This window comes from Podarcis raffonei, chromosome 17 (assembly GCF_027172205.1).
Source record: "Podarcis raffonei isolate rPodRaf1 chromosome 17, rPodRaf1.pri, whole genome shotgun sequence".
Classification (NCBI taxonomy): domain Eukaryota; kingdom Metazoa; phylum Chordata; class Lepidosauria; order Squamata; family Lacertidae; genus Podarcis; species Podarcis raffonei.
This window is the reverse complement of record NC_070618.1, coordinates 1,303,551-1,326,284: the sequence shown is the minus strand read 5'-3', so window position 1 is coordinate 1,326,284 and position 22,734 is coordinate 1,303,551. Positions and strand designations below refer to the sequence as shown.

Here is a 22,734-nt window from a genome sequence, read left to right as displayed (position 1 = left end):
AAAGCGAACAACCCTATTCTAGGGAGGGAGGGACGGGCAGTCGGATGCACGGGCGAAAAGAGGAAGCCCTAGCCTCGTGCAAGGAGTTTGAGCATTTCTGGCTGTCAATCAACCATAAAGGACAACACGCTTTCTGTTGACCTTGATGTTTTCTGTCTGTTGGTGGTGGATAGCACCAGCCCACTCGATAGGGAAAATGAAGCAACTGCCTCAGACAGCATTCTTTCGGGCCCTGATTGCTTCTCCTATTCCTTTGGGAAACTAGGTGGAATATAGTTTTTAAAAAAATAATTCATCATAATGAGTTATGGGTTGCGAACTCGTAAAGGAGTGATAAAAGATAAAGTGATAAAAGAAAGGTCACCAATGAAATTGATGAAAAGCACTCCTGTCTGTGTCCACCACAGGTTGAAAAAATGTAATAAAAAGAAGACGAGCTAATTTCCAGGCAACCCAAGATCTGCTTTGATCACCATGATCTTTTCTGGATTGCTTTAGTTTGCTTTTCTTAATTTTCTTTAGCCACCCTAACTTGGAAGAATTAAGAACCAAGACTATTGTTCTCTTGGATAAGTGGGGAAGTTGGGGACATAGTGTTACGCCTCTTCCATACACAATATGGAATAGCAATGGAGGGAAAGACGCACTAGCCTGGCTTCCTTTGAGAGTGACCCACGAGGTTGCAGTGGAAGTTTAGCCACAGTGGGCAATCTCCAGTGCCACAAAAATAGATTTCCCTTCCTCCCCACTGCAGGCCCTTCATGCACACCCAAAATCTGATCTGGAGGGTTGCGGGACTTCCCGGACCACATATTTTTTTGAGGGAGGAGGAGTGCAGGTGTGGGGCTGCAGTGGAATTGGGAGGAAGGAAAAGTCTCACTGTGCAAGTGGAAATCAGTTGCACAATCAGACAAGCAGTTGTATTTATTTATTTAATAAAATGTATTTAAAAATCTATGTACATAAAATATTAACCCATTTACCTTTTTTAAAAAAATCTTTGAACTCCATGGGACTTACTGCTGCATAGACATGTATAGAATTGGGCTACCAATAAAATAGATGGATCAATTAAAATATTTTATCATTTAAAAAGATTACTCGAGCATTAGGTTTTCCATTTATCTTTGATACAAATAGTTAGAAAAAATAAGGGTGGCAGGTCCCATTTTAGAATGATTTGTTTTATTTATTGTTTTATATGCTGCTTTCCATTCAAGTGAATCCCAAAGCACTTTGCAAAGTAAAAGCAATAACAAAAGAGACATTCCTTCTTCTGTTTTATGCGGGAGGGAATCTCTTCGTTCTGTTGCAGAATTATAATTGGGTCATTATAAATCGGAAGAAAAAATACCTTTTTCCTTATCCATATGCCAGTTTTGTATATCTAATTAATTTCTGATAGCTTAATTGTAATTAATAATCATTTGTCAATTGAAATGCATTTGATTAATTGACTGAGATGAGGTCTAAACCAGTGGCTCTGCTAATGTTGTTGGAATCCAATGTATGTAGGGACAACAGTTACTCACCCCTGTCACTGCAGAGGTTGAATATCAAGGTGGAATAACAGACTTTATCACTTCATACTGCAAGTGGAGGATTTTTAATGGCCCTGTGTTTTATATGGCACACGAGTGAGAAAGGTTATAGCCCAGCAGTTTTCTTGCTAAGGTGCTTTTTTCTGTTTGCAGGGAGCTTTTTCATGTAGGGAAACATTAATAAACATGACACATACACAGACCCATTGTATTCTGAAGTGGTACAGTCCATTCTGTTACCTCCTTCTGCTGCTTTTGTAGTTCAGTCCTAAGACATTTAATTGGCTGCCAGTCCTTGGCGAAGTCATTGTGGGTCAGGTTCTCCCATGGCCACTGGTTTGTGCCACTGCTTTAACAGTACCCAATAACCTATTGCCTCCAAAGTTCTGGAGATGGTGCAGTTTCTCTTGTTGATCTCCATACGGGGACCGTCTAATAAGACCACTAAAACAGTTTTGTTCTCAGAGCCTAAGCAAAAGCCAAGCTAAAAAAAGATTAAGAATGTTTTTATCATCTAGGTATGCCTGGAGTTGCTAAGCAACCCTATGCTCAATTACGTTGCTTGGAAACCGGAGCTCAGATACTGGACCGTGATTTACTGGGTTATCAACACTCAAAGATCCCCTGGGGAGCGAATGGATAACAGCCTCCTTAAGAGGCATAGACAGCTTCCCTGTCATCATTTAAAATGTTACAGAGCACCTAAATTAATAATAATTGTGAACGGCATGATAACTGGAAAGCAGCCTCTCCTTTTTATTAGCCAGGAAAGGCAGAGATGAGCATGTGGTTCGAGACATTTCCCCTGTCAATACGTGAGCAGGAAAGAATCCATGGCTTGCAGCTCGGACATCATTACAACCATGGTCTCCTCATCACACTGAATGCAAAGATTTTGCAGTTATGTCTGGGCCTGACTCAGAAACAGCAATGTCTGTCTGGATGTGCATATCTCACAGAGCCATCATTGTGAGAGACTTCAGCACCAACTCCAATGTCATCTCAGCCAGTGATTCTTATTAGGCAGAAACGTGGCCTGTGGAAACCACTGACTACTCCTGGTGCGCAGCATCACACACACACTTCCAAGCTGGTAGAGTTCAATGGGCAAAGATTAAACCTTTGTGGATAATGTGACTCCACCACCTTATCTGGCCACTGATGAGTGAAAAGCAACGCAGTCCCACCATCACCCTGTTGTTGTTGTTGTAGTTGTTGTTGTTGTTGTTCAGTCATTTAGTCGTGTCCGACTCTTCCTGACCCCTGGACCAGAGCACACCAGGCACTCCTGTCTTCCACTGCCTCCCGCAGTTTGGTCAAACTCATGCTGGTAGCTTTAAGAACACTGTCCAACCATCTCGTCCTCTGTCGCCCCCTTCTTCTTGCGCCCTCCATCTTTCCCAACATCAGGGTCTTTTCCGGGGAGTCTTCTCTTCTCATGAGATGGCCAAAGTCTTGGAGCCTCAGCTTCAGGATCTGTCCTTCCAGGGAGCACTCAGGGCTGATTTCCTTCAGAATGGAGAGGTTTGATCTTTCTGCAGTCCATGGGACTCTGAAGAGTACCAGAATTCAAAAGCATCAATTCTTCGGCGATCAGCCTTCTTTATGGTCCAGCTCTCACTTCCATACATCACTACAGTGGTGCCTCGCAAGACGAAATTAATTCGTTCCGCAAGTTTTTTCTTCTTGCGAGTTTTTCGTCTTGCGAAGCACGGTTTCCCATAGGAATGCATTGAAAATCAATCAATGCGTTCCTATGGAAACCGCCTTCAGACCAGGTCCGGGGACAGTCTGTCCCCCGACCTCTTCTGAAGGCTGGGGGGGGGGGGGGACAAGGGCTTTTCTTCCCACCGCCAGCCTTTTCAGATCGCCTGGGACAGCGGAGAAGTCTCCGCTGTCCCGGGAAGGCAGGCGGGGGGAGCAAAGACTTTTGCCCCCCGCCGGCCTTCAGAAGAGGTCCAGGACCTCTTCTGAAGGCCGGCGGAGATTTCCCTATGGGCTTTCTTCTTGCGAAGCAAGCCCATAGGGAAATTCGTTTTGCGAAGCACCTCCAAAACAGAAAACTCTTTCGTCTTGCGAGTTTTTCGTTTTGCGAGGCGTTCGTCTTGCGAGGCACCACTGTACTGGGAAAACCATAGCTTTAACTATATGGACCTTTGTTGGCAAGGTAATGTCTCTGCTTTTTAAGATGCTGTCAAGGTTTGTCATTGCTTTTCTCCCAAGGAGCAGGCATCTTTTAATTTCGTGGCTGCTGTCACCATCTGCAGTGATCATGGAGCCCAAGAAAGTAAAATCTCTCACTGCCTCCATTTCTTCCCCTTCTATTTACCAGGAGGTGATGGGACCAGTGGCCATGATCTTCTTTTTTTGATGTTGAGCTTCAGACCATATTTTGGGCTCTCCTCTTTCACCCTCATTAAGAGGTTCTTTAATTCCTCCTCACTTTCTGCCATCAAGGCTGTGTCATATGCATATCTGAGGTTGTTGATATTTCTTCCGGCGATCTTAATTCCAGCTTGGGATTCATCCAGCCCAGCCTTTCGCATGATGAATTCTGCATATAAGTTAAATAACCAGGGAGACAATATACAGCACCCTAGTACCCTAGATAGATGATAGATAGATATAGATAGATAGATAGATAGATAGATAGATAGATAGATAGATGATAGATAGATAGATAGATGATAGATAGATAGATAGATAGATAGATAGATAGATAGATAGATAGATGATAGACAGACAGACAGATAGATAGATGATAGATAGATAGATAGATAGATAGATAGATAGATAGATAGACAGTACTTAGAAAAATTATATACTTGTTGGGGTGAAAGTCAAGTGGTTAAACTCAGCACAGAAAATGCCCCCCTGCAAAAAAAATTAAAAATTGCTTTGTTGGAATGATTCGCCATGACATAGTCGGCCACCATATTTTTTCCCACATGGCTGACAGAATGCTGCTGCTTCAAAAATGGAGAACCTGTGGCCTTCCAGATGTTGTTGGGCATCAACTCCCAGCATGGAGTTGACGTCCATTCGCTTTGCTGGCAGAGGCTGATAGGAGGGTCACATGTTCCTCACCTGCATTGCTGAAATGAGCCACCAAATTTGCTGGCTCTAAATTGGGGGCCTAGTCTTGTTTCAGCACCGTTGATCAGGTACGTTTCAAGCTGCTGTCTGGTTCTAGGAATAACAGCCATACTTGCTTCTTCCAGACAGGTTGGAAGATTATCAGGGATTAACATTAATTTATAACAGACACTGTGGAGATGGTATTTTTATTTTAAACAGTTGGAATAAAACTGCAGAAAAACCTCCTGAACCTGTAGCCTTATTTTTCACTTCAGTGAATTCCCTGTCCCCTCTCATTAGCTTTGAACTATTAACACCTTTTAAAATTACTTTATTCTCTCTTGTTTAAGAAATGTAATTGCGGAAAGCTTTTTATACTAATTTTCACATTCTTATAACATTGCTTATGATTTAACAACAAACTCATTATATTCCTTGATTTTTTTTCTTTTGCTCATCATATGGATAGTCGCCAAATGATTTACCTATCTTGTCAAACAAATATTTATTTTGAGAAGTCAAGCTGTTTATATATTTTATATGTTTCCAAATACTTTTGCTGTTCTTCATTCGCCTTCAATCTGTCATATATTTCCCCAGATTGTGTTCTGTTAGGCAGATTTTCTAACTTTCTGATAGCTTGCATAATTAAACCCTTTAATTCAGATTCCTGCCTTATAAGTTAAATCATCTAAAATAAGTTTGTTTTCTCAGCTTGTTTAAAAAAACAATATAATCTGCGTAAATTGTGGGTTCTGTTGTGGCGTTCAGTGCATTGTTGATTAAAGCAGAAGGGGTAAAGATTAGTTCTTGAATATGAAATGGGAATTGAATAAACTGTATAATTGTAATGAGTTGGATTCAGAGAAGTTCCCACTGAAGGGTTGGATGGAAGATGACTTTCCTGTCCCCACCCAAACCTCTCCCAATATTCATTTTTTTAATATGAATTTTATTAGTATTTTCCAAACAACAACACGAAAGATATCAAAAGATAACAATACACAACACACAAAAATCAACATTCGAAAAATAAAAAGGCAACAAAAACAAAACAAAAAACCAAACAAATCCATATCTTACAAGTTAATATTATAAACACTAAAGCAACAACAACAAGACATTGACTTCTACCAATCCCACAGCACCTCCTTTATCTCTCATTCTGTCTTCCTGTTTTCCTGTTTTCTTTATCCTCTCTATCCTAACATCTAGATATAAAACCTTTTTTCATATCCTTTCACTTCACAAGGTTATTCCAGACTCAGCCAGATTTCTGCCCTTGAACCTTGACTTTTGAGGTATTCATTTAACCTCTCCCAATATTCAGTGGACCCTGCTGCATTGGGTAGGCTTTGGCATTGAGACGCCAAATCAGATTTCAGGGTAGGGCTTGTAATCCAAAACAACTGAAGGCTGTGCTAAAGAGTGTTGAATTCTGAGTCAGCTTACATTCTGAGTCATTCACTTGCTCTTTTTCCTTGCATAATTCTCCAGAATGTAATAGCTTTTCACACAAATCCAGAGAACGAAATCAGGAGTGGCAGGGGTAAATTGGATGCCCGGCAGTATGTCGTTTTGTAAATCGCTTAGAGGTTGTTTTTATATTAGGTGGTATATAAATATCTGGAAGAACTGCACATCCATGGGCGCATCCAAACTTTTGTCCCATTGAAAGTAAATTGGTTATTTGGGGGTGCTGATACACAAATGAATAGCATTCTCTGGATCAGGGCACCAATGTTCAATGAAATGCAGTTCACGTGATCCTGCAAATGACATCTGAGTCAGCAAAATGATGGTTATTTTGGTGTGGCGATGAGGTCTCTTGGGGCCTGAATTCATATGGTAGTAGTACTTCATAAGCAGCCCAGAGGAAACATTTTTGCATATCCAGAAGCCTTTATTTGTAGTGCTCAGAGGTGGACATCTCAAAACTACGACCAGATACAAGAAGCAATTTCAGGGAAGACTTCAAAATAAGCTTGAGTTGGTCATTGGATGAAGGAATTCTTTTTAAAAGAGTTTTGATTGAAAATATTATCTCTCATGGCCCCTACTCTACAATTCTATGATTCTTTGTTTACTGCTTGTCTTAGTACTTTTCTTATAAATAACAATTAACTTGTCCTCAGTGGTATTGAAAGACTGCTACTGCCTAGTTTAGTGTGCTTTCTTGGAAACAAGTTGTAAGAGAAACAAGTTTTGCAGTAGATGTTTTATATAATTTTGCTTTCTCCTGTCACTAACTTTTTTATTCTGTGTTTATAACAACCATCTTTATGGATACAGCTTCAGAAACGGGAGCGTTCCTGCAGAGCCTATGTCCAGGTACTTTCACATTCCTCCCCTCTGTGTTTATCATAGTTCGGCTTTGTGTTCCTTATTATTGCAGCACCATCAGTGGACACCAAAACCACATAGAATTTGTAATGGGGGAAATAGACATTTTTTTATTCCTAAGAAGAAAAGAAGAAAAGTAAATAATGAGGGAAAACAACTGAAGGAAGGAATGGTAAGACAAATAGAGGACTGATACCAAGTGCAGAAAAATCCCATTTGTAGAGCTCCAGGAAATCACAGTTGCAGCAGATCATTTAAGCAGGTTGTGGGTGTTGTGTTTTTGGTGAGTTATGAGCTTACAGCTTCACAGAAATATTTGACACAGAGGGGTTTTTTCCATGAGTGAGAGCTTGAGTGAATACAGCATATCAGGCTGACAAAATATCACTGTATCATGTGTTCAGACTTGTATTAAATTTGCCATGGATGCAACATGCCTGGAGATTCAACACCTAAGCCCAACTCTCTGATACATGCCCAGCTCTCTATTTCCACCGAGATGCCCTCTGTCTGGTTCCCTGTAACCTCACTTCTCACAGTGAGGGAGCCGCCAGAAGGCCCTCGGCGCTGGACCTCAGCGTCAAGAAGCTAAAAACGGTCTCCTTTTCCAAGGCCACTATGAGAGCCAATGTGGTGTAGTGGTTAGAGTGCCAGGCAGGACCTGGGTTCAAATCCCCACCCGGCCATGAAGCTCACTGGGTGACCTTGAGTTAGTCACGGCCTCTCAGTTTGATTCACAGAAAGGTTTTTGTGGATTGGTGGCCCATTGTTGAAGTTCAGCAGTTTTGAGTTTAATGTATATTTACAGCAAGGAAACTCTGCTTTTCATTTGGGTCGGCAGGAATGTCATTTCAAGTCCTGCAGTCCCACAGACAAAGAAACATACCATTGTTTATTCCTAAGCATTTAATTTTCACATAAGAGCATGTGTCCATTTTTATTGCTCATAGACTCCTCCTTGCCAGCCAAGACTAGTGAGAAATGACCAGTTGGTACAAACTGCCGCTGAGGTGGTCCGCTGCACTGTCAAACAGCTTTTACTTATTTCATGGCCACAATAAAGTGAGATAGCAAGCACAACTCCCAAGATCCCCTTTGTCAAGAGATAGTGCCACTTCAGATCTCAGCTGTGCATGGGTTGCAGTTCATATATTTATTTTGCTGCAGGTGCCACTTCAGATCTCAGCTGTGCATGGGTTGCAGTTCATATATTTATTTTGCTGCAGAACATATTGGTGAACATATATTACATCTCATTTCCCATCCACTCACTTGAGAGAGCTACATCATCTGCTTGTGACGGGACTCACAGGGAAGAAGTGTATATCCCCTGTCAACAAAGACTCGCAGATACACCTTGATCTCTTAAAGAACAAACCACTTGTACAAGTCCACAGAAAAGAACTGAGGAACTTCTGTAGGCATGAATTGTTGTGTGACAAGTAAAGCTGAGTCATTTACAAGGCCTGAGTCTTCTAAGCAAGAGAGTGATTGCCTCTTTGCTAAGTGCAGTTTCTTAGCTGCAGACAGTAATTACCTAATTCAGGTCCACAGAGCTTTCTGTCACTGTCATTGATTCAATGCTTCTTTTTAGGTCCCTGTTAAAAACCAATATTGCCACTTAAAGGAAAGTTTCTGGTTGGGTTTTTTCTATATATAAAGAACAATTAGGAACAAGGCTGTCACCTCAGTCGAGTAGAGAGCTGTGAAGACGTCAGCAAGGCAAGGTGCTGTGGCAAATGGAGGCTGGCAAAAATGGGTTCAGGGCAAAGACTGGATCCCAAATCTGGGAAATGCGTGGAGGGAATGGGTAGGGAGATATGAGAGTTGTCCATCTCATACACAGAGCCAGAAACATTGATTAAGTTGAGAAGGATGGGCAGTGAAACTGGGCGTATTGCGTTCTATAATGAGTGGATGGGGCTCTCGCAGGAAATCAATCTTATTCCTCTTCTTCGCAGGCCATGGTGGAAACAGTCAATAACCTCTTGCAGCCGCAAGCTTTAAATGCATGGAGGGACCTGCCTGCAAGTGATCAGCTTCGTGCAGCGACCATGTTATTGGACACCGTGGAAGAAAGTGCCTTTGTTCTGGCTGACAACCTTCTCAAGACTGATATCGTGAGGGAGAACACGGACAACATTCGTGAGTAGCAGAAATAATTGGGGTGAAACTTGTTTCGGTGGCATCCACTCACTTGCATTGGCACTGGCTTCCTAAGAACAAGTGATATAAAGTAGTTTGTGCAAGAGTTTTCACACTTAACAGCCTGTGAACAATTTATGTGAGACTTGCAGTCTACAGAGCATCAGTAAAGCATGGCCAAAATAGTAGGTCAAGGAAGTAGTGTTGCATAGTAAATTTTGGCAGAATTAATTTTTCCAGGCACAATCTGGTGGCTTGGGTTAAATGTGCAGAGGAATTTCAAGGACTGAAGAACTTTATCAGGATCAGCCTGGCCCCATCTGACAGATGGACAGGGGCCACCTATCTGTCAATCGTGTGGCATCTTTATGATGTCACCTGGTAAGCAGCTGGTGCAGCTTACCTTTCAAAATCCCTAGTGGAGGGGGGTTCCACTTGGGAACCACATGGCAAGGGATGTTGTCAGCCCCACGTTCAACACTTTAGGAAGCTTTGAGCATGGGGTTGGTAAATGACTTGACAGGGAGGGGAGAAACACCTGGTCCAAGCAGGATCTCTCTCTCTTCTCATCAGCTAACGTAGAGGGGAGCAACTCTGCACAGCAGTGAATTTGGGTGTGCAAGAGGGCTTCCTGCAGGGAATTTTATTGCACACCCTGATGAGGGGGACAATCCTGCTTAGCACTGGGCTCGGGTGCACCTTGCAGATGAGGAATGTAAATTAATAACTGTGGCCCATACTAGAATCCATTTACAGGGTCTCACGTTTTTATTTGGGGCTGTTTTTGACAATATTATATATATTGATTGTCGCCTGAATTTCTAATCAGTTATATCCTTTGGAATGTTTTGCATGCATTTCATTTTTCACTTCTTTCATACCAACAGAGTTGGAGGTTGCAAGGCTAAGCACAGACGGAAACTTGGAAGACCTGAAGTTTCCACAGAATACAGGCTATGGAAGTGCCGTCCAGCTCTCAGCAAACACACTGAAGCAGAATGGCCGGAATGGTAAGTTCAGCACCTCACAATTGTTTTCTATCTTATTTTGTCTGCTGTTCTTCATGGTTTCACCTTCTTTAGAAGGGGACAGTGGCTTCATTCTGTCCCCTTGAATCTTCCTACCTGGCAGGGAACTGAGATGGCTAACCTGATGGTGCTGTTGTTGTTCAATGTCTGGTCAGTGTATAATAAGACCACCGCCCTTCATGGCCTAGGACCATCATACCTTTGGGACCGCCTCTCCCGGTCTGCCCCACGGAGAGCCTCCAGGTCCATATATAGCAACACCCTAGTGGTCCCAGGCCCTAAGGAAGTTAGATTAGCCTCAACCAGAGCCAGGGCCTTTTCAGCACTGGCCCCAGCCTGGTGGAACGCTCTGCCTCATGAGACCAGGGCCCTGCAGGATCTGATTTCTTTCCGCAGGGCCTGTAAGACAGAGTTGTTCCGCCTGGCCTTTGGCTAGGAGCCAATTTGATTCCCTCCCTCCCTCCCTCCCTCTCTTTCTTTTTTCTTTTCCTTCTCCTCCTGCGATGAGGCTACATTTTAATATTTTAATGTTTCAATATTTTAATGTGGTATTTTAATCTTGTTTTTAAGTTGTATTCATTCAACTTGTTTTTATTATTGTTTGTTAGCCGCCCTGAGCCCAGCCTTGGCTGGGGAGGGTGGGGTATAAATAAAAAAATATTATTATTATTATCTATGATTGGATTATGGATGAAGGAGCTGAACTGGTCTGTATAACTGTGGGTATGTGAATAGGGAGTAGTAGATTTGACTCAGCTCCGCTACCCTGGTGCAACACCAACCGAGGTTAGAAGGCAGGGGTGGAGGAGTTGCTATGATCCATTCAGCTTGCCAGGAAACCTCTTTCCTTGGAGTGGGCATTCAAGGGTTGGGTCAGAGTGAAGATGCTTACCATCCACCCTGTTGCCCAGTGGCCTCCTTGGCTGAGTTGTTGGCGGTAGTCTTAAGTTGAAGAACCCCAGGGGTGTGCCAGGTTGTTGGTGGACCTTGGTGGTGGTGGGGTGGATACTGAAGGATTGCATTGACCCCTTTGTCATGGTCAGACCAGTTTTCGGTAAAATTTGAGTTCCTGCCGCACCCCCTTGTTAGGGTGAGGGACTCACTGGATCTGATAAATCCCCAACTGTTTTGAAGGAGGTAGTGGCAAGCCCATTTCTGAAAAAGCCCTACCGGACCCTGAGGTGTTTGACAGCAACTGCCCAGTCTTGTAACATGCCCTTTGGGGGTAACGTGCTCAAAAGGGGGGTGGTTCAGCTGCTGACACTGTTGGAACAGATTATCTGAACCCATTCCAATCTGAGTTCAAGCATGCTATGGCCCCTGGTTGCCCTGACAGATGTCCCCCTTCAAAGGAGAGACAGGGAGAGTGAAACTCTACTACTGCTGATGGATCTTACATCGGCTTTGGGTACCACTAGCTGTGGTATCATTGTGGAGCATCTCAGTGGTTTGGGAGTTGGAGGCACTGTTCTCCAGTGGCAATGCTCCTATCTGCATGACCGTTACCAGAGAATAGGATTGGGGAGTCAGTGTGGTGTAGTGGTTAAGAGCGGTGGACTTGTAATCTGGGGAACCAGGTTCGCGTCTCCGCTCCTCCACATGCAGCTGCTGGGTGACCTTGGGCCAGTCACACTTCTCTGAAGTCTCTCAGCCCCACTCACCTCACAGAGTGTTTGTTGTGGGGGAGGAAGGGAAGGGAGAATGTGAGCCACTTTGAGACTCCTTCGGGTAGTGATAAAGCGGGATATCAAATCCAAATCCAAACTCTTCATCTACCTCTTGCGAGGTTCCACAAGGCACACTTCTGTCCCGATGCTGTTGAGGCTTCTGATTTTATAGTTTTAACTAGGGTGTGATTTGGGCATTTTCCCTAAGCTGTTTTAATTGTCATTCTTCTTGTTTTATTATATATTTCAATTAAGGATGTTTTAGTATGCTGATGGAACTTGTGTGTTTTAATGATGCATTGGTTTTTGTAGTTGTAAACCACTCAGAAGCCATCTTGACATGTAAGTGTTGTGTAAAATAATAAAGCAATAAATGTTTTGCTCCAACCAGTTAACAGCATATATCGGGCTGCCTTACGAAGTCAAAACCATTGGTCCATCTGGCCTAATCCCATCCACTCTTCCTGGTAGCAGTTCCCCAGGGTGGCAGGCAGAGTGGGATTTCTTAGCTATGAGATCTGACATTTTTTAAAGGGGAAACCTGGACCTTTTGTATGTAAAGAATCTTCACGTTCATTTTCTAGCTGTGGGCAAGAAGGTCATGTCTTTACATGGTCCATCAACCATGACCAGTTTGTTGAAGGTCCTGCTTTGATTGACTGGCCCAAGGTCCAGCGAACAGTGTTTATGGTGCTATTTTCCTTAGTGAGGAAGTGGCTGCAGTTCTGCTTCTTCCCACCCCACTTCGTAATAATGTCAGGTGCAAAATCACCTGGAAGAAGGTGCAGGCCCTGCTTCTGTCCATCAGCAGCGTTGCTGGCATGTTTTGCCAAAGGGCACCACCTGGCGTGAGAAAAAGCTATGAGCTACGTAGGTTTCACTTAGAAATTTGTTTGTTTAGAAAATGTATAAACTGCTTGATTAAAAAAAAAATCTACCAAAGTGGTGTACAGGTTCACTTATATTTTTTTAAATGTCAAAACACACACAATTTTTTTTTTTAAAAAAAAAAACTTTATTCCATGCCTCTAAACCGTTGCTTCCATTGGTAAAGTTGAATGGGCTTGAAATGAACAAGTCAAGTTTGTTCCGTTGAATAGGTTTATTCCTCACACGGCTGTCAAATGAAGCTCATAATGATGCTTCTCCTAATATCTTCACAGAGGGGCTATTCTTCTGTGTCTCAGCATTTATTGCTTCATGTTGGTGCTTTGTGCTCAAGACAGGATGAATGTGGGGTGGCTATAGAAAGGAAGGCTAGCCTATCATGCCTAACAATTTTAAACTTACCATGAGCCCAGGAAATAGTATTTTCCCCCCATTCATGGGTAATAGTTGTTTACCTTCTATGCCTCCAAAATAACAGGCTTAGCCTGCCTGTTTGTGACCTATGCTCTTTCCAGGGTGCCATGTTCTTTCAGGATGGGAAAATATATTATAAATTATACTGTGCAAACAGGAATGAACTCATGAAACTGACACAGTTCAGAAATATAGTCATCCATCCATCCCTAACCAGTAGTTTTGTTTTTTCTGGTGCTGATGCTTTATATCTTTTTGGGTTATATTATATTCTTCCTATTCCTCTAGGATATTGATATTTGTACCTCTGGTAGTTTTGTTCATGCTCCTTTTTTATTCTGCAGAACTTTCTTTGTTTCTCCATTTCTTAACTGTCCATACTGTTTTGGGGGACTCCGCTTCTTTGTGTCCTTGCTTCTTCCAGATGCAAATGAGTTATCTCAGAGGCCTGATCAGTAATCTTACAGTGTTTTTCGCTGGGCATTCTATCGCTACTTCTCCTTAAGTGCCTTTTTAAATGAAAACTTGGGAGTTCCAGTGGGTAGGTGTTGAGTTTTTCAGCTGTGAAATTGCAGGTTCAACTTAGCACACCACCCCAAATCACCCCAACCTTCTTGGGCGTTATATGGAGATTTTGGGAGTGCAATGTCAGGGTGTAACATCTGAAAAGGCCCTAAGGGTTTTGGAGACCTCAAATAAATATATAAATAATAAAATCAACAATTATAACAAGAAGAACAATGCATTATGTTCACCTTTCACATGTCCAGCACATGCAACACACACCATTTTGCTTTAATCCTTATGGCAACCCTGTATAATAGATATTATTATCCACATATTTCACATGGAGGCTGAAGAAAAGTGTCTTACCTAAAAATCTACCTCTTTGGCCTAATTGACGACAGCATAGCAACGAATGTAAAGGATGATAATAGAGTAAAAGAAATTAAACTTTGGACTGAAGAAAAGGCTTTCGTTTTGTACAGATTGTGTTGTTCTCACAGTGACAATGAAGGGCTGAATATTACATACAAAAGACTATGGTTTATAAGCTGAATGAAGCAAAATCCCGAGTTACTGGGTTTAAATACGGATTATCTGTTTTGGAATTTCTTTTTCGCATCATACTCTATGGGAAAAGAGAGCTAAATATTTAGGTATACTGCTCACTGCCCAAGCATCACTGGCGCACACCTGTGGAATGGGCCACCTCGCCTCCCTCCCTGCAGAGGCTCTTTTGAAAAGTTAAAGAATTGATTGGTGCCATTTAACTCATTTATCTCTCTTTGCTTAAGCTCCTCACGTTTCTGGCTGACTGGTTTGTATGTATAACAAGTGTGGCATGTATATCCATATCAATTATGTACGAGTGACAGCTGCCCTTTCCTTGGCCTTGGGATCTAGTGTCAATTCTGCACACCTGGGAAACTTGAGGCCTCTTGTTTTCTCATATACACTTTGGGCCCTAGAAATTCTGTCAGCGACACAGGTTCCCACTCTCTCTGGGATCTCCTGGTTATTATGGCTCCTGCCCTTCCTTCTGAAGCCAGTCCACTTCCACGCTTCTGTGGCTTTTTCCTGGGCATAGGACATTTCAGCAGGAACTAAAGAGCTCCAGCACTTGTCCTTCTGGAGTCGCAGAATGTGGCATAGTCCTCCTGTCTCTCGGGGCTCGTCCTTCAGTTTCCCCCAGGAAAATCACTTGTTTGCCACTGAATCAGAACAAATGTCAGTTGGGTTTTCTGCAGATTTACAGACGCGGGTAGTACTGTGGGTTAAACCACAGAGCCTAGGGCTTGCCGATCAGAAGGTCGGCGGTTCGAATCCCCGCGACAGGGTGAGCTCCTCATTGTTTGCTTGTTAATTTAACTATTTCATAATGCTTATTTAAAAATGAGACTCATTTATTCGATATGTAGCTTTCCTGCCAAGGGGCTAGTAACAATCCTAGTATTTATGCTGGCTGTGAGGGAGACTGGCAATTGTCCATTTACCAAAGACGCAGGTGGTGCTGTGAGTTAAACCACAGAGCCTAGGACTTGCGGATCAGAAGGTTGGCAGTTCGAATCCCTGCGACGGGGTGAGCTCCCGTTGCTCGGTCCCTGCTCCTGCCAACCTAGCAGTTCAAAAGCACGTCAAAGTGCAAGTAGATAAATAGGTACCGCTCCGGCGGGATGGTAAACGGCGTTTCCGTGCGCTGCTCTGGTTCGCCAGAAGCGGCTTAGTCATGCTGGCCACATGACCCGGAAGCTGTACGCTGGCTCCCTCGGCCAATAAAGCGAGATGAGCGCCGCAACCCCAGAGTCGGCCACGACTGGACCTAATGGTCAGGGCTCCCTCTACCTTTACCTTTACGTTTGCTCTGATTCAGTGGTAAATAGCGGGTATTCCTGGGGAAAGCATCAGGGCAAATGGAAAACCGCTTGGACCCATGCTTCGAAGCACGGGACTAGTGTGGACGAGCCCTCTGCTGCAATTCCTGGAGTTCCTTGTAGAATTGCTCTCTTCCTCTTCCTTCTACAGCAGCTTCCTGTTCGGAATATGTTTGCATTAAGCTCGATCTTCACTTTAGCCTCAGTGCTTTCTTCTTCGTAACTGGTGTGCATCTCAGGGTGAACCTCCCTGAACCTCCCAGCCAGGGACTTTGTTTAAACTTAATTACATCCCGGTAATAAACATGTAATTACATATAGAACTAATGTTACACTAATTATTATCTTCAGCAGCAAGTCTAGAATTTTGGCACACAAAAAGAATAGATTTGTTTTTTAATGGGGAGATACAATACAGTCGTACTTTGGTTGTCAAACTTAATCTGTTCCGGAAGTCCGTTTGACTCCCGAAACGGTTCAAAAACCAAAGCACAGCTTCCGATTGGCTGCAGGAGCTTCCTGCACTCAATTGGAAGCTGCATTGGACGTTTGGCTTCCAAAGAATGTTTGCAAACCAGAGACAAAACGTCCGAGTACCAAGGCGTTCAACAACCAAGGTATATCTGTACTGTGATCTGTCAACCTATGGTTGACAGTATTAGGCTGTTATCGTTGTATTATCTTCAATTAATACCCTTTCTTACACAGATAAGGCAATTAGGAATTCATTCCCTCAATGTTATCAAGATTATATTCGTTAAAGCCCAATGTTTGTTTATTTATTGCATTCCTTTCCCACCATTTTCCCAAGGCGCACAAGGTGGTGTACCTGGTCCTCCTCATCAGTTTATTCCCACAAGAAACCTTGAGAAGTAGGTTAGACTGAGAAGCAGTGAGTGGCCCAAAGTCACCCAGTGAACTTCACGGCTGAGTGGGAATTTGAACCCTGGTCTCCCAGGTCCTAGTCTGACACTGTGATCATTCTAGATCTCTGTCTACAGCACTGTTAAAGGAACGTGTGGATAGAAGGGGGATCAAAAATATAGGTTTAAGAGAAAATGGAATAAATTTCTTATGTGGAGATACTAGTAGACACATAGAACATTTACTAATCAAATTATTCTATATCTACTATTTCACTACAAGATACATCTTACTCAGGTGAAAAAGTACATTTTCTGGAGATTATGAGACTGCATTCTATTACGCGTGCCTGTCTGGAGAGTGTACAAAAAATTAGAAGGGTGTTTAAAGAGTTAACAAAAATTGAATGTTTAATATTTATGCCTCCAGTACGTTTTTGTTTGCTTCATTAAAAACATGTAAAGTATTGACAGAACACTAGGAAACTGCAATCAATCTTAATTATAATAGTAAGAATTGAAGTGGTCTGTAAATGGAGAAGGTTCCTGCTTAACATGTATAGAAATTAGCTGGTTAATTGAATTGTGTTTGTAATATGCTGGAACAGGCATTTTGATCAGAATGTACAGGAAACATATTTTTTGATAGCATTAATAGATACAGGTATTCCCCCCCCTTTTCCTCCTGTTGAAGAATTTGAATGCCTAGTCCTAGCAGGACTAGGTTTGTTGTTAGGTAATGGCAAGCCGAACCCTCATGCAACTTTGTACTTAGTGGAAGAAGCACTGCCACAAAATTTGTAGGTTTCCCCAGCACCACTGCCATAGCTCTTTCTGTGATGTAATTGTGACTTCCTCTGCTCAGCTTCTGAAGAACCTCTCCTAACCACCTGTGAAAAGTAACTTCAAAGTGATCAGGCCATTACCACGGCTGTTGTGTCCATGAAAATTCACATTTGCTTTTGGAAAACGTTGGGAGCAGCAGTAAAAAGCTTTTCCTATGAGAAACGTGGATAGAATTCAGCATATTTGTTGTGATGTGTTCACTGCAAGATGAGCAAACTCAGAGCAAAAGGTTATGGGTGGGAGGGGAGCTATCTTAATCTCCCCATTATCCCGTTTTCTCCTTCCAGGTGAAATCAGAGTGGCTTTTGTCCTATACAACAACCTGGGCCCCTACCTGTCCACAGAAAATGCCAGCATGAAGCTGGGGATGGAAGCCTTGTCTACCAATCACTCTGTCATAGTGAATTCCCCCATTATTACAGCAGCAATAAATAAAGAATTCAGCAATAAGGTTTATCTGGCTGATCCTGTTGTGTTCACTGTCAGGCACATCAAGGTAAGGAGCTATTTGCCTTCCAGAAGATCACATATTTCAGTCTGCTTGTTTTTCCCTTTCTCCTAAAAACATGCCAGAAAACATTTCGAGATTTTCCTCACATATATCATTTCTTTTTAGTCAAAGCACTGTGGCTCAAATTATATTTTGATGTTTGCTTTTATTCCCTTTTCATTTATATCCTGTATTTCAGGATATGAAACCTTCCAGGGTGGCTTATTAAAAAGAAAAGAAGAGTAAATTACATTTTTAAAGACCACAATCAACAATATCAGCATATAAAAACTAATCAGGATATTTAACAAAAGGCAGTTGGTGGTAGAATAGTCATGGATGGTAGAGCTTTAGATATTTATTGTCTATTACAGTTTTAAATGAAGAAAGACCTCATGCTCATCATATAGAAAAATGTTTATCTACTAATTAGAAACCTCATTGTTTGATTGTTAATTTAACTATTCCATAATGCTTATTTAAAAATGAGACTCATTTATTTGATATGTAGCTTTCCTGCCAAGGGGCTAGTAACAATCCTAGTATTATTTTATCCTGGCGCTGAGGGAGACTGGCAATTGTCCATTTACCAAAATCGCAAGTGGTGCTGTGGGTTAAACCACAGAGCCTAGGGCTTGCCAATCAGAAGGTCGGTGGTTCAAATCCCCACAACAGGGTGAGCTCCCGTTGCTCTGTCCCTGCTCCTGCTAACCTAGCAGTTCGAAAGCATGCCAGTGCAAGTAGATAAATAGGTAACGCTCCGGCAGGAAGGTAAACGGCGTTTCCGTATGCTGCTCTGGTTCGCCAGAAGCGGCTTAATCATGCTGGCCACCAGCTCCCTCGGCCAATAAAGCGAGATGAGAGCCGCAACCCCAGAGTCGGTCACGACTGGACCTAATGGTCAGGGGTCCCTTTACTTTACTTATCACTGCTTTAACTCTCATAGGGTAATTCCTTTGTTCTTCAGTTGAAATATAGCAGGTTAGTTCTGAAGTACTCATTATAGTTTTATGACCAAAATAAATAAAGAACAAAGAAACAAGACCCCATTTAGCTAAAGTGGAAAAGACAGAAAACTTTCTAAAGCATGCACAAGGTAGAATTTTTAACTCAACAACCTCTGCTGATTGTAGCTGGGAGAAAGGAAATATGTTTAAACCGTTGTCATTTCTATTGCATGTATTTCTTTCTTCCCGATAGCAGTCAGAGGAAAATTTCAACCCTAACTGTTCTTTCTGGAGCTATTCAAAACGCACAATGACAGGATACTGGTCAACTCAAGGATGTCGGCTTTTGACAACAAACAAGACGCACACAACTTGCTGCTGTAACCACCTGACCAACTTTGCTGTCCTGATGGCCCATGTGGAAGTGAAGGTAGGAATGGCTCATCTTCTTTAACCAGAAGACACTTGTTCTAGTTCTTGTTGCTACAGTTGCCTGGATCATTTAGGATGCTTTGCTGCAGTGACGTTCTTCCATGACACATGGGGGCTTGGTGAGACTCAGTGATGTTCCCATTTGCCACAGAATGGTCCAGTGGGAATCGTGCTAATGGCCCAGTGGGAAAAAGCAGTGTCAGGAAAGATAAAGCTCAGAATGAGCTGAAGCTGGAGTGCCAAGAGCAACAAAAAAAGTGTATTTTAAGGTATGTTCAAAGAAAAGGAAGAAAGCAATAGATCCACTGCTCCCTAAGGATGGCAAAATGACAAAGAGTAGGCTGAAACTATTGAACTTCTATTGTGCCTCTGTTCTCTCCCAAAAGGAAACTCGACTAACATTGCATAAATTGTGTTACTGATGAGGAGTCAGGATTGCAGTTCAGGATTGATAAGCAGTTAGTCAAGAAATGCATGACTATCCCTAGTGAGTTCTTCAGAGCCAGGTGAACGGCATCCTAGCATGCTAAATGTGCAGGTATTCTCTCAGAAACTTTGTATATCATCTTTTGAGAATTCCTAGATAATAGGTGAGATGGCAGTCTTCAAAAACAGGGAAAGGAGAATCTTCAAAACTATAGACTGATACCAGGGAAGATACTAGAACATAAACTAAAGGGATCAGGTTTTATGCATATTGATAACGATGCAGCAGAATTAGTAGAAACCAGCATATTCTTGTCAAGAATAAATCCTGCCTACCCAATTTTGCTGTGTGTTTTTTTTTATCTGGGTTACTAGTTTAGTGGCTTGAATAATGCTGTGGTTGTAATTTATCTAGATTACAGCATCACATTTGGCAAAACTGAGTTAATAAGCTAATTGAATATGGGCTAGATTATAGTTCCAATTGGAAGCTTCGAATGGCATGGATCACACCCATCAGGGTGCTTGTGGGGGAACAAATGTACTGATCATATTGCAACAATACTGTGCCAGTTCCACTGGTTGCCTGCTTAATTCTGAGTTAAAATTTGAGTGCTGTTTAAAAAATTTTATATACACACACACACGGTTTAACTGCACTTTTTTTAGCATAATGTTTTAATGAACAGTCTGGCTAAAATGCTCTTTGCACTTTTGCATTTTGAGGTGGGGCCTTGTACGCAAGTAGGTGCAGAATAGCCGTTAGTTGGCCAGCCATTGGGGTAAAGGAGGCGGTTGCTCTCTGTTGGCGCCTCACAGGTGTCGCCCCCCCCCCATTCTCTGCTCACAGCTGAGGCAGGCGACTGATGGAGCCATGAGAAGGCAGCTTCGGAAGAGGGTGGTGATGGCCATTGTTGCTGACACCCCCTGGCACCTGCCTCCATCTCCCGTCCTCTCCTTGGCCCCAAACAATGGGGCTCCCTGCCCATGGCAGAGGCTATTGGCAAAACCTATTAGGTGTTTTGCAACTTTCCGACTTGTTGCGGGACCTTAGCCAGACCTAGCAGAGTACATGCAGAATCCACGGAAGCAATTGGCGACTTGGCTGCAGACAGGATAGACGAAGCAGGAACCAGGAACTTGTAGTTAGGTGTTTATTATATACAGTGGACTATTTACAGGAACAGAACACGGATCTTCTGCTAGCTCTCTCTGACACGACTCACAACTCCTACACTGACACACTGAACCTCTGACTCACGAACTACCAGTTAGTAGGCCATTAATTATCACTCCCTTGAAAGAGCTTGACCAATCAGGAAGCTGTCTCCATGCCTCTGTTATCACCAGGCAGACTTACTCCTTCAGATTGCCTTCTGGCTGTCTGCCAAACCTTAATTGACTCTGTGTGAGTAGCTGCACGTACACAGTTTCCCAACAGAGGCCAAGGGTGAGAAAGAAGGACCTGCCAGCCACCGTGGTCAACTCCACCCCCTGACTCCTCCCAAAACGCAACGTGATGTCTTGTGTCTCTGTGGGGTGGGGGAAGCTAGCTCAATCTTGGGGACAGGATGTTTCAGACTGGGGGCAACACTGCTGAGAAGGCCCTCCTGCTAGCCACAGAACCATGAACCACACTCAAAGATGGTTCAATTAACAAGCCCTAATTTACCTTGAAGTTGGACTGGGCAATACAGGGTGAAGTGAACGGTTCTGAGGATTTTATATGTCAAGACTGGAACCTGGAATTGGACCTGGTGATTACTCAGCAACCAGGGCAATATGTAATATGATGGTATGCTGTCAGACCCATTAACACTCCAGCTGCAGCATTTTGCGCCAGCTGCAGTCTCCAGACCATCGTCAAGGACAGGATACACACACAGTGTGTGTAAATAATGGCCCCCGAAGGCCGTGAAATGCAGAAGAAGCACTCCTCTTAGTAGTTTCTGGCATTCTCTTTAGATTTACTCTTCCCAAAATTTCTCTGAGTCAAGAAAGGCTTTTATGATGTGTCAGCTGTTAAATTAGGACTAAGACTGAATCACTTGAATTTATGAGAAAAAATCATCGGGGGCTGCTCTGCAGTTGCCTCCTTTCTAAGATGCTGCTGCTACTACCACCACTAATGAAGTGCCAGCAGTATTCTATGTGTTCTACATATGCTAAGCCACCTTTATACAAGGATGTGCATCTTATGAAATATTGCAGCATTGCAGACTCCTTCATCTTCCTTATTTTGTTATATTATTCTGTTTCCCTGGTGCCGATGAAAACTTATTGAGATGGCTACCAAAAAGTATGTAACTGATCAAGGACAGAAGTGAACAGAAAGAAAAGGAGGCTGTCCCTCAGCCATACAGAAATATCAATCAAGCTTTATTACGGTCCAGATACCCAACAAATTGTTACAAAACAACACACAATTCATACAGCCTCCCTCCAGGTTAAACAAGCATTTTGTTCAGAATATAGGGATCATTGGTTCCTGCAACCACCGATAAAAACTTTGCCACTGCTAATGTTCTAGCATTTGTCCGGTCTTCCAATAGGAACCTGACATAGTGAGCCTCTGATTTTCCCAGGAAAGGTACCAGCAAGGGTAATATCAGTTCAGCCCTGGCTCGCTCGTGTTTTGCACAGTGCAATATTGCTTTCTGAGGAAGAACCAGAATCAAATGTTCTGAATTCTGTTTGGAGGGCGTTTCAACATCTGTATTATAATACACTAAAGTGTCTTGTTCCAGCGGTTTGAAGTCTCTGGTTGACCTCCCTTCCCAGGGTACGAAATCATCAGCTACAGAAAGTGCACAGTGCGGTTTCTGTGAAGGAAGGTATCTTTGTCAGTTTGGTTATCAAATCATCAGACAGACCTCCACGAAGAGCAGAACTTGTGTAAGGCAAGTCAGCAAGAATACAAGCTGAGAAAAGGTTGTAGGTGGCAGGGAAACTATGAAGGTGATTGAAGGGAGGGAATTAATATACGCAGGGAAATGAAACACAGGAGCCTTAATGAAAGGTAAGTAGAGAAGGAGGAAGCCGCTAAGGGAAAATCACACATAGAGATGGTGAACTTGAGGCCGTCCAGCTGTTGAATGCTGTCTCCCATCATAGCTGGCTTTGCTAGCTGGGAATTAGCGTGAGTTGTTGAACATCTGGAGAGCCACAGGTTCATGCCATTCCTAGCCTAATATGTAAAGAGGCTTCATGCTGTTAAGGAGGGCAAGACGGGAGACAGTGAAAAGGGCCAA

At 42.8% G+C, this 22,734-nt stretch overlaps 1 protein-coding gene across 1 annotated transcript in view; it reads left to right on the top strand.

Annotated features, from left to right (window-relative positions):
• Positions 1-22,734, top strand: part of ADGRL3 (adhesion G protein-coupled receptor L3) — a 505,316-nt gene that overhangs the window by 386,984 nt on the left and 95,598 nt on the right. The window contains exons 12-16 of the mRNA XM_053370359.1: positions 6,912-6,950; positions 8,924-9,107; positions 9,995-10,117; positions 17,476-17,684; positions 18,879-19,055. Coding sequence (XP_053226334.1) covers positions 6,912-6,950; positions 8,924-9,107; positions 9,995-10,117; positions 17,476-17,684; positions 18,879-19,055 — 732 coding nt within the window. The remainder of the gene's footprint in view (positions 1-6,911; positions 6,951-8,923; positions 9,108-9,994; positions 10,118-17,475; positions 17,685-18,878; positions 19,056-22,734) is intronic.